This window comes from Perissodus microlepis, chromosome 12 (genome assembly GCF_051167445.1).
Source record: "Perissodus microlepis isolate ML-2025 ecotype Zambia chromosome 12, ASM5116744v1, whole genome shotgun sequence".
Lineage (NCBI taxonomy): Eukaryota > Metazoa > Chordata > Actinopteri > Cichliformes > Cichlidae > Perissodus > Perissodus microlepis.
In genome coordinates, this window is record NC_140472.1 from 5468944 (window position 1) to 5479772 (window position 10829).

Here is a 10829-nt window from a genome sequence, read left to right on the forward strand (position 1 = left end):
AGTTTGGACTGGAGCACGAGCCAATTACCTGCTCACTCACTGAGCTAAGGTGGTGTAAAGTACCTGTTTGAAAGGTTTAATGTGACTGATATATGAGGTTGTTATCTCTCTGGGGATCTCTCACTTTAGACGGTGGGCCACATACAGCCCACTTTAATCCTAAATTGGTCAGATTAGTAAAACTCCCCTTTCTGTCACTGTAAAGACATTTAACTATACATTAAATCCCTATGATATCATAATACTGTACAAAAAAGGAACGCTGCAGTAATAGAGGCAGAACCCCAACAATCAGACAGCTCCTTGAAAACAAGCACTTGGCAACAGTGGAAAGGAAAAACTCCCTTTTAACAGGAAGAAACCACTGGCAGAACCAGGCTCACGGAGGGGCGGCCCCGAAAACAACTGAACTTGAGTAAATGTGTGAAAAAAAAACAACCAAACAAACAAAGGAAATGTTCTGTCAAGTAGAAAAGCCATGAGAGCCTTCTTTATCAGGAGAAGAGGCTGTGAAAATACAGTCAGAAATTCCAAAATGTGTGCCCTTGTTCACATTTTCAAAGCTGCCGATGGGCTAGATTGGAGTCTTTTTTGAAGGATTTGTGTCCTGAGGGCTTATGTTTGACCCCCTGCTCTATAAAATTGTATTTGGCCCCTTAAACATGTCTTTTAAGCACATGTGCATGCAAGCTGTATGTGTCTCTTTTCTCTTGCCATCTTTGCCTGCCTTTGGACACGAGTCTTCCCGAGAACTTGCTTTATTTTCCCTTTGCCTCACTCCCATTGTTTTGATCTGTATTTTAGCTTCTTTGGAAGAGATTTCATCTTTACTATCGACACTGCTCTTGCTTGTGAATGACATGCTTGATTCATTATGTAAGCCGTGCTCCTTCCAAAATCATAAACAGGCTCACCTACTTATACTTCTCATTAGTGTTTGCAGCCCTTTCTTTTGCCATCCTGAAGATTGCAACACTGACTCTGCCTCCCTCTTGCTTGCCTGTAAGCATGGTGTGTCTGCTGTATTCCCTTGAGGCAAACTTGCAATAATGGGCCATAAATAATGGCTAGACTTAACACTGCTGTGAAATGCAAGAGTCTTGACAAACTCTCTATTTGTTATATGTAAAGGATCCTCAGGTAGCTGGTAGTCATCTGACATGATGCCAGCTGAAAATTGCAACTGCAGAAACCATGGAAAAAACAGACCTTTCTTCTAGGCACCAAGGAACCGTGTTAGTAGAGCTTATAACTGATTACTGAAAGGCTCAAAATGTGCTATACAAACTAACCGCAGCAGCACGATGGAAACATGAGCCTGAGGCAAAAAAACAGTCTGTGTCCTGCTTTCATTCACTACAGCAGTCGGGCAGATTTCCAACACAACTTTACAATCACTCATAAACAGGCCCTGAATGTAACAGGAAAAATAAAATATACAGGTGTCTAACTAAGCCTACTTAAAATATATACCTTTTCCTCACAAAATAGCTGATCTGTCTAAAGATTTTCAGTCTAAATGCATTTAGAGTTCAAAAAGCAAAGCTTGCACTTGAATTTGCAGCCCTAGAAGATTATTTCCCCTCTGCTTGGACCGGTTTACTTGTTTCAGTTTAGTTTTTAATTAAGTTTTCTGTTTTGGATGTGGGGGATCTGAAATGTGTCCAGATCTCCTCGCCGTGATTGTTATCCGCTGTACAATAACAATATACTGGCCACATTAAAAAGCCCGAGCTTAAAGTATTGAACTGATGAACTGTAGAATGAGATTCACTGTAGGGGAGACCGGGGATAGTTGTAACGTGGGTTAGTTGGAACACTTCCAATTTCTCCAATCAGGGCTAAGTTTCAAATGATTCAATTCAATTCAATTCAATTTTATTTATATAGCGCCAAATCACAACAAAAGTCGCCTCAAGGCGCTTCATAGATACAGAGAAAAACCCAACAATCATATGACCCCCTATGAGCAAGCACTTTGGCGACAGTGGGAAGGAAAAACTCCCTTTTAACAGGAAGAAACCTCCGGCAGAACCAGGCTCAGGGAGGGGCGGGGCCATCTGCTGCAACCGGTTGGGGTGAGAGAAGGAAGACAGGATAAAAGACATGCTGTGGAAGAGAGACAGAGGTTAATAACAGATATGATTCAATGCAGAGAGGTCTATTAATACATAGTGAGTGAGAAAGGTGACTGGAAAGGAAAAACTCAATGCATCATGGGAATCCCCCGGCAGCCTACGTCTATTGCAGCATAACTAAGGGAGGATTCAGGGTCACCTGGTCCAACCCTAACTATATGCTTTAGCAAAAAGGAAAGTTTTAAGCCTAATCTTAAAAGTAGAGATAGTGTCTGTCTCCCGAATCCAAACTGGAAGCTGGTTCCACAGAAGAGGGGCCTGAAAACTGAAGGCTCTGCCTCCCATTCTACTTTTAAATACTCTAGGAACAACAAGTAGGCCTGCAGAGCGAGAGCGAAGTGCTCTAATAGGGTGATATGGTACTACAAGGTCATTAAGATAAGATGGGGCCTGATTATTTAAGATGTGATTCATCCTGTGCATGCCTAATTCAGTTCTGCTATCACATGTAAAAAATCAGCACATTTTGTCAAACACAGACAATTTAACATGAAAAAAAGTAATTTGTATGCCAAAAAGTAAGTTTTTCTACTTTATTTCAATTTCTAATAGCATTATCTGCTTTGCAGTTAAACTCATCAAACTTAAATTGTGTTATTTGTATGTCTATGGGGATATATTCTGTGTAGGTCTTTAGTGCTAATGTTTTAGCCGTTGGCTGTAATGTTAGCTAGTTCATGGCTATAGGAGTCTGGGTCAGTTGTAACAGCAACAGTCTGGGTTAGTTGTAACAACAATGCAGATGTTACAACTTACCACACTATTACTTTAACTTATATTAAACAAGTTGGGGCAACGACATCAGCAGAGAGAGGTTCACTGGTCACCTTTGTATATGCGGTTAATGCCATTGGCAACACAATTCCTTCACTGTTTGTGTTCCCACACATATATTATGCAGACCACTGTGTCAGAGATGGACCAGTAGGAAGTATTGGTAGTGGAAATAAATCAGGATGGGTGCAAGAAACAGATTTCCTCATCTTTCTGAAGCACTTTGCAAACCACACCAAGGTAAGCCATGATAAAAAGTAATGGAATTGCGATGCTGGTGCACAACTACATTTTTTCAGCTTCATTGTTATGTTCAAAAGTTGGTGCAAGAGTTGTAGGTTATAATGCCCACTGAGCCAATGAGGCCAAAATCAAGGAAGACCAACCAAAATGAATGAAATATTCAGTTGCAGAAAATTCCATAACTTGTCTTTTTTGGGGGGTTGGAATATGTTCAAAAGCTAGATTTCTGCATTCTGTCACACACACACACACATAGCTACATAAATGGCTCTAAGTGCATTCATGTGTTGAATAAAAAAGATTACATGTTAATGTTTTGTCAGTACCCTTATTTCATTGTGTTACATTTCACCCCAGGATATGTTACAACTAACCCAGACTATGGGGTTAATTGTAACATTTCACTCTTTGTGTTTGAGACCATACCATGCAATGGGCAATTGTGCTGCAGAGAAAATAGCTGCACTATGTAATAGCAGAGACATGTAAATACTTTGCATTACATTTTGAATCCACTACCTTAAAAGAGCTCCAATTTACAGACAGAAATGTCAAAAATGTTACAACTATCCCCAGTCTCCCCTACTGGGTTGTATATAGGGCTGGGTATCGTCACTGATTTCTAGAATCGATTCAATTCCGATTCACAAGGTTCCGGATCGATTCGATCCACGATTCGATTTAATTCGATTCGATTCAATTCGATTTGAATCTGGGAAATTTTGACAGTCAGAAATATTATAATTCAGATCAGTATGTTTACATATTTTTGTATCTATAAAAAGGAAGCTGACACACAAGACCTTATCAAAGGTGTGAGCGTCACAGCAGATGCCTTTGTGTCAAAGTAGCTGAAGATAAAACACAGAAAAACATGAAGGCGAGTTTCCTGGCCTGGGATTTTATAAAAATGTTCTGCAGTACATCAAAAACGAAAGAAAACCATTAATCAACACATGAACATTACCTCTGGAGTTACAGCGGTTTTATTAGAGACACGGCTAAGCGTTTTGCATTCTGCATAATTTTAAAAAGTTTACATTTGTTCAGTATTGAACGGCAGAAATTAGGTTTTCTTTTCGGAAGTATATAAAACGAGAAGGAAAAAAAACGTCGGCCGACAGCGCTGTAAACAACGGTAGACTTGTGCGTAACAAGCAAGCGAATAATGCAAAAAACAGATTTTTAGACGGGAAACTGTTCTTGAAGAGAGAGAGAGAGAGAGAGAGAGAGAGAGAGGGGGGGGAGAGAGAGAGAGAGAGAGAGAGAGAGCTGTGCATCGTGGTCGAAGCAAAACAGTAAAAGTCAGAGTGAATACATGACGATGTTTATGTGAAGTGTAGTAGTGCAGTAGTGTAGTGCAGGGCAATATTGTTTGGAGAGACATCAAACTAACAGCTTTAGAATCAGCGCATAAAGGGCGTGAACACAAAGCGCGGACCCGGCCGACAGATCAGAATCAGCGAGCTGTCGGCTTTCAGCCCCGACCCTGAGAAAGGCGACATCTAACTGATTCTGATCCACGGGTTTTGTCTTTGTGCAGAATCCGTGTTCCTGCTCTCATTTACTGTCTTAGCTGTTTGGTGGTTGTTGAAATTTTGTGAGATTTCACCAGAGATTCTGGCATTTCGGGCAAAATAAATTTATATTAAAAAATCGATTCAGGATTTTAATGAATCGATTTTACGTTAACCAAGCCAGAATCGATTTTAATCGATAAATCGATTATAAAAACCCCTAGTTGTATAAACAGGTCTTTGTTTCGGATTCACTCCTCCAAAGTAACAAAGTCACTCTGAGTTTATGAGAATATGTAGGGGTGGGGTGCATTTTCAGTTGCATGAAAAAACATGTCTCACTTCAGCATAACTACAATGGCTCATTGTTTTTTTCCCCAAGGAAAAGGTGATCTGATTTCCTGTCCATAGCTCAGTTTATAAGTTCTGAAACAAGCCAGCAGGGGGGAGGCTCCTCTGGTTACATAAAGACTTGTAGTTGCATGGCACAGTGTCTGAAAACAGTCTTTGGCTCCATTGCTCTGTAACCAGAGCAAATGCTTTCTTGATGACTTTACTGACCCAGCTCATTTTGTATGTGATTGAGTCATAAAGAAGGATGAATCAGGGTACACCGGCTGGAGCAGTCAGCATCCGGTGGTGCTTAGTTTCACAATCAGCTCCAGTCCCCGACAGTCCCTGAAAGCTCTGGCGACAAAGGTGAAAATGCTGGGGGTCTTCACTTACGGCCTACGATACAGTGGTTACATACATCATGCTGTCATAAAGTATCAGTTGTGATTGTATTGTATTATTGATTGCGACGATGTGTAGTCATAAATGAGCGAACAGTGAGATTACACGTTAACTCATCAGCCAAAAGATAACATCCTTCATTGAATCTGAGAAAAAAAATGCAACAGGCTTGTCAATGCGGACGTGAATTCAGCACCGATGCGCGATACGTCCCAAAGAGGTGGTCCCAGTGCGTGAAGAGAGGGGCGTAATTTATGGTTTGCAAACTGTGGTGTGCGTGGTGGTGGGGGGCTCCTCCCAGACAGGGCAGCAGTCTGTGCAGAGCCCAGGGCAGGTCGTAGCCGCAGTGGTCCTCCACGGCAAGCCAGGTGTTGATGAGGTGGAAGAGGGCCTCGCTGAGAGGGTGACATCCCACCATCCAGGCGCTGCTCAGAGACAGCAACAGTAGAGACAACAGCTCAGCCGAGCTGCAGTCCTGAGCTGCCAGAGCGAAGGGAGTGTGGTGCTGGTGGTGCATTTGGTGGATGTTGCGGTACAGCCAGGAAACTCTAAGGATGAAAACCCACACACCGATTATGGTTACAGTGCTGCTGTAATGGAAAATTACTGGAAAGTTCTCAGAAGTCAGAATAATATAATATCTACAGACAAAAACAGAAAACGAGTGCTGCTACTGGTACTTTAACTGGCACTGTTAGAGCCAGTGTTACAGCTATTAGCCACACAAGTGATTTATCAAGGGCAAAGATCAGGAACCCAATACTGATTTTATATGGGAATGATATGAATAAAGATACTGTTACTGGGAAGCTGGAGTTCATGCTTGACACTTCTGGCGAAGTGGTTTACATTCTTCCTAACGGAAGAAAATCCTTTGTAGGACGAAAAAACCGAAATCAGTCCTTAAAATGTACATGCGTAACAAGTATCTAGCTTTAGCCATCAGCGGACTCTCTTGTTTTCTCTCTGGTCTGCTGTTTAAAAGGTCAGAAAATAGAGAAAGTGCAATCATATAAATATCTCAGGACCGTAATAAACGAAAAACTGAATTGTGATTAAAACTGCAAATCGGTCTGCAAAAAGGGTCACCAGCACCTTTACTGCCTTAGGAAACTTGCTCGTTTCCGCATTGACCGAACAATTTGAACTTTGTTTTATCGTTCTTTTATTGAGTCTGTTTTATCTTTTGTTTGGTGCCATGGTTCGGTCAGACCTCTGTTACAGAGAAAAACTCACTGAATCAGATAGTGAGATGGTCCAGTCGTCTGATAGGTGAGTCACAGCCATGTTTAGCCTCCCTGTACTCTAAACAGGTACAAAGGATGGCTTAATCAATTATTAAAAATGGTTCCCGTCCTCTATAGGGTGAATTTTCAGCTTCTTCCCTCGGGATGAAGCTGTTTTATTTGATTCTTGTCTAATAAAAAAAATATGTGTCTGTCAGGTTACAATAGGTGTGTGTGTTTTGTGAAGGGATGCCAAATGTTATAATTTCTGTGTAAAGCACATTTCAAAAATAATTAAAGTAAGCGTTAAGCAGCAGCAGACTGGTGCAGGCAAACCCTCGGGACCTCACAAGCAGCCCGCTGGACCGAATGTCTTCTTTTAAACCCGGGTTCATTTTGGGGACCAGGAGGAAGGAAGCCCAACAAATGCGCGTGCTGCTCACCTGTGCATGACGTAGTGCCACATGAAGAAGAGCATGTCAAAAAGCAGCAGGCATGCCACCACCTCCACGCAGAGCTGCCAGCAGCTGGGGGCCACATCATGTAACTTGAGGTTTATCAGGGTGTTAAAGAGCGCAGTGACGGGCAGGACCACGGTCACGTATTTATACAAAACCCTGAAGAAACACTCTAACCATCGGCTCAGAGACGGCGGCGGACCCGAGCCCGCGGTCATCCTCCATGACCGAACCCGCTGACAGACGCTCCCCAGCGCATCCAGCGCGAGGAAAGGTGCGCAGAGCAGCACGTGCGCCAGGAACGCAAAAGACGCGGGCAGGTACGGTGAGCGGAGCACGTCCTCCTGTCCGCTCTTCACATACTCCCACAGCCCCTGGAGGACAGGCGCCTGTGCCTCTCCATACTCAGTGCAGGGTACGACCATCATGACCTTCTAACCATAGTCTTGTCTCCTACATCCTCTTTAAATGTTTTTCTTCCCGGAGAAGTAACTTACAGCTGCTCCACAGAGAGAGACACGATGCTGTGGGTGGAGCTTCGTTTCTTGTGAAAAGGTGAATCCTCAGATTTCAGTGCTGGGATTAAAGGGGAATTCTGAGACAGGACTGTCACTTTTCTTTTTTTCCCAGCCATCCAGTCATCCGATGACGCCCGCTGCGGTGGCTGCTGGTGGCTTCACTGTGCGCACATGGCTCTCAGAGTCTATAAATTTTCACCGACAGGAATAAAAACCATTTATTTTCTTGTTTTTCCTTTTTTCATACCTTCTCAAGAGCGTGTTCTCGTTACGCATATTTAGACTTGAGGTGCTTTATGTAATGGTGGAATGTGATTTTGATTTAACACATGTGTTATTCTGGGCTTGTTCAAAATCACTACCCTTTCAGCTTGTTCGTGGCCAAAAGTGGCCACCAACAGATTAGGTCTGTAATTTTTATTATTTTTATGGGGTTTTTTTTTTGCCATTTTTTCTGCATAAAGCTTTTAGGTAACTTCAGTTCTTTTTTAAATAAATATAAAATAATTATTACTTTTTAAATTTTAACCCTTTAAACACCAGTTTGTTTGTCCACTGCACTAGCTGGAAGACAACCTCAAGTCTTGCAATTTTATATAATTGCATTGCTACTGAAATTTCTTGTATTATTAATAGTCTGGGGCATGTAATTGATTCACATCAACATTGATTATAATGCATTGTTATTTTTGTGCAGGGAGAGCAAAAACATAAAAACTCCCTCTCAGCTTGTTCGTGGCCAAAAATGGCCACCCCTTGTTTACGTTTACAAAATGCTATAAAATTCATATATTAAGAAAAATTTCCACTTTTTTTTACTTGATTTTTTAGATTAGCATCAGTGCTGTTCATGAAAATCAAAATTTCTTTCAAATTCAGAATTTGAACCCTTTAAATACCAGTTAGATCACATAATCCTAGGAACTCATAAATGGAAAAAATCATAAAACCCCATTTTTTTTTCCAAATAAAACATGCCATCTGATTTATTTTCTAACGATGGTGGAGGTTAGATGTATAGCAATAATTAACAGTATCAGTGACTTTTGAATGAATGGCCAAAAAGAAAATCACAAATGGTGTGTTAGTGGCCAGAAAGACAATTTAATGACCAAATAGCCACTGAAATTAACCATAAAATTATCAAAATTTATATTACAGTGTGTGCTTCTGTGTGCATCCTCATTAGCAGCAGGATGTACTACTAACCACAGTAGAGTGGTTTTTGTAGAAACACTTTCTACACCTGGTGCAAGGGGCTGCTGTTCCTATTCTGGAGGTGCGCCTTTTGCACCTTCTTCTCATTTTGTTGGTGGGGTGTGGGTCACACCTGTTCAGACTACTGTATCTTGAGATCAATGGCAGAAGTGGCTGAGAATCAGGGACAAGGGTGTCTTGCAGTTGTTGAGGTCACCAGCATGTGCCCCAGCTCTCCCAGGATCACTCTTCATTTGTAGGTTGTAGAGGACTCCCCCACTTCAGTGAAGTTGTTTCCGGCGGGACAAAGACATCGTATCCCAAGACATCCAGGAGATTGGAGAAAAGAGCCAGCAGCCATCAGTTAGTTTTCCTTCAACAACTTGAGGTGCCAACATCCTCTCTAAGTTATCTAAGCTGTATTTGTGCCTATTGTAGTCCAGGATTGCTTCATGTTTTCACACATTCCCCATCACTGACTGCTGGTTCCTTGTGTGTTGCTGTCAAAAGAAGCGCATTCCTCCGTTGCTTTGGGATGTGGGATATTGCCGTGGTAGTTTTGGTGAAGCCAAAGACAGACAACAAAATCTTCCTCTGTTGCAACTGGAGGAGCTGGGGAGGAAGCTCTGGGTTGTTTCCCCTGTGCCAGTTTTCATTTGAGGAGTGACCAAGACGTTGTCCTCGGAGTTCCTCCGTCAGTTGGAATCTGAACCCCTTTCCCTTTTTTACTTCCTGAGAACTTCCAGTGTTGTCATCCAACATACTATGTATTGCTTTATTCTGGTCACATCACATCTCCACTTCATCTATAATCCTCCAATCCTCACACCTTCGCCTCCCGTGCAGGTTTGTAAGGGTGCACAGCAGATAAAAGATCTCCTTTGTTATAAAAAAGTCAAAAGTACACCTCAGGTTGCTAATGCAGGGAACTGCATACAGGGTGACATCTGGTTTGATACCAGTGGGTACTGGATTGTAGAGCAGTCTCTCTTCAGTGGTGGGACCCACTCAGTCACCGGCTCCTCGGTCTCAGAAAATGCTCCTATGTTCTTTTCCATCAGCTGCTCGGCCTCCACCTCCATGCCCCCAAACCCCCCCCAAAGAAGAGGATTCAGGCACTGGCTAGTACTCATCATCAGTGGTGATGCAGTCAGCCTCTTTGGAGATTGGCCCCTCATCTTCTGGAGAGGAAGTTTCTTCATCTTGGGCAGATGTCTTTTCTTCAAGGGCAGAGCACTGCTTGCGGTCCTTGCTCTCTGACCAGATCATACAGACAGTGCTTGAAGCAGTGATGACCTTTTTGCCATATTGCCAGAATAAATGATCTGGAAGCTGTTAGGCTTACTTACAGCAGTAGCACTGTCTGCACCTGCATAAACTCCAGGACACGTTTACAAACAGTGTTTGTCGTTGTTTGTGCTGCAGCTGCAGCTTTGAACTCTGCAAAGTGTCCTGTAATTAGGTTTCTTTTTTTGTTTTTGGTTTTTTAGAGTTATTTTGGGTATGGTATCTTTTTATGAAAAATACAAGAGTAAAAGTGCTTTTAACATGTGCTTCAAAGCTAAGTTTGACTGGGAACCTCAAAGCTCAATAGCCTGCATCCACAGAAATTCACTGCCGCCTATGTAATGTTTGATGCGTCATTATTTATTCCAGTCTATGTCAAAATTGTTTCATTATTTTGGTCCATTGGAGTGTGGTAAGCCATCAAAGGCCGCTACTAGAAACTAGGAATATTACATGAAATTGCTTGCTTGGCTAAAAATGGGTAAATGATGTAATTTGGTAAAAAAGAAAACTACAATTTTCATTTGTTGAGTTTAGAATGAAAGCAATTTTACCTAAATCGCATGATATAGTACTGTCAATAACAAGGAATCAAAAAAGGTGGTTATAATAGGTTTCAATTGGCCAAAAATGGCCACGATATAGTCAAGAGGAACAATTTGGTGTATAGTGAATATTATTGACATTATTAAAGGAGGTAAACCCTCACAAAAAACGGATAGAGCTGTGGAGCAGC

General features: G+C 42.0%; 1 protein-coding gene across 1 annotated transcript; it reads right to left on the bottom strand.

Moving 5' to 3' along the window:
* Nucleotides 1-1861: 1861 nt before the first annotated feature.
* ch25hl3 (cholesterol 25-hydroxylase like 3) lies at nt 1862-7904 on the bottom strand. The gene is made up of 2 exons (XM_084947324.1): nt 7077-7904; nt 1862-5955 (listed from the first exon to the last, which is right to left on the bottom strand). Exons 1-2 carry the CDS (start codon nt 7517-7519, stop codon nt 5580-5582), a joined length of 819 nt encoding a protein of 272 aa, XP_084803450.1. The 5' UTR covers nt 7520-7904; the 3' UTR covers nt 1862-5579.
* Between the last annotated feature and the right edge of the window lie 2925 nt (nt 7905-10829).

Bases quoted from the DNA above. Each gene is read 5' to 3' on its own strand.
- ch25hl3 (XM_084947324.1), bottom strand. From the start codon at position 7,519: ATGATGGTCGTACCCTGCACTGAGTATGGAGAGGCACAGGCGCCTGTC. The intron at 5,956-7,076 runs GTGAGCAGCACG...TTTCATCCTTAG, and splicing joins TGGCACTACGTCATGCACAG to AGTTTCCTGGCTGTACCGCA.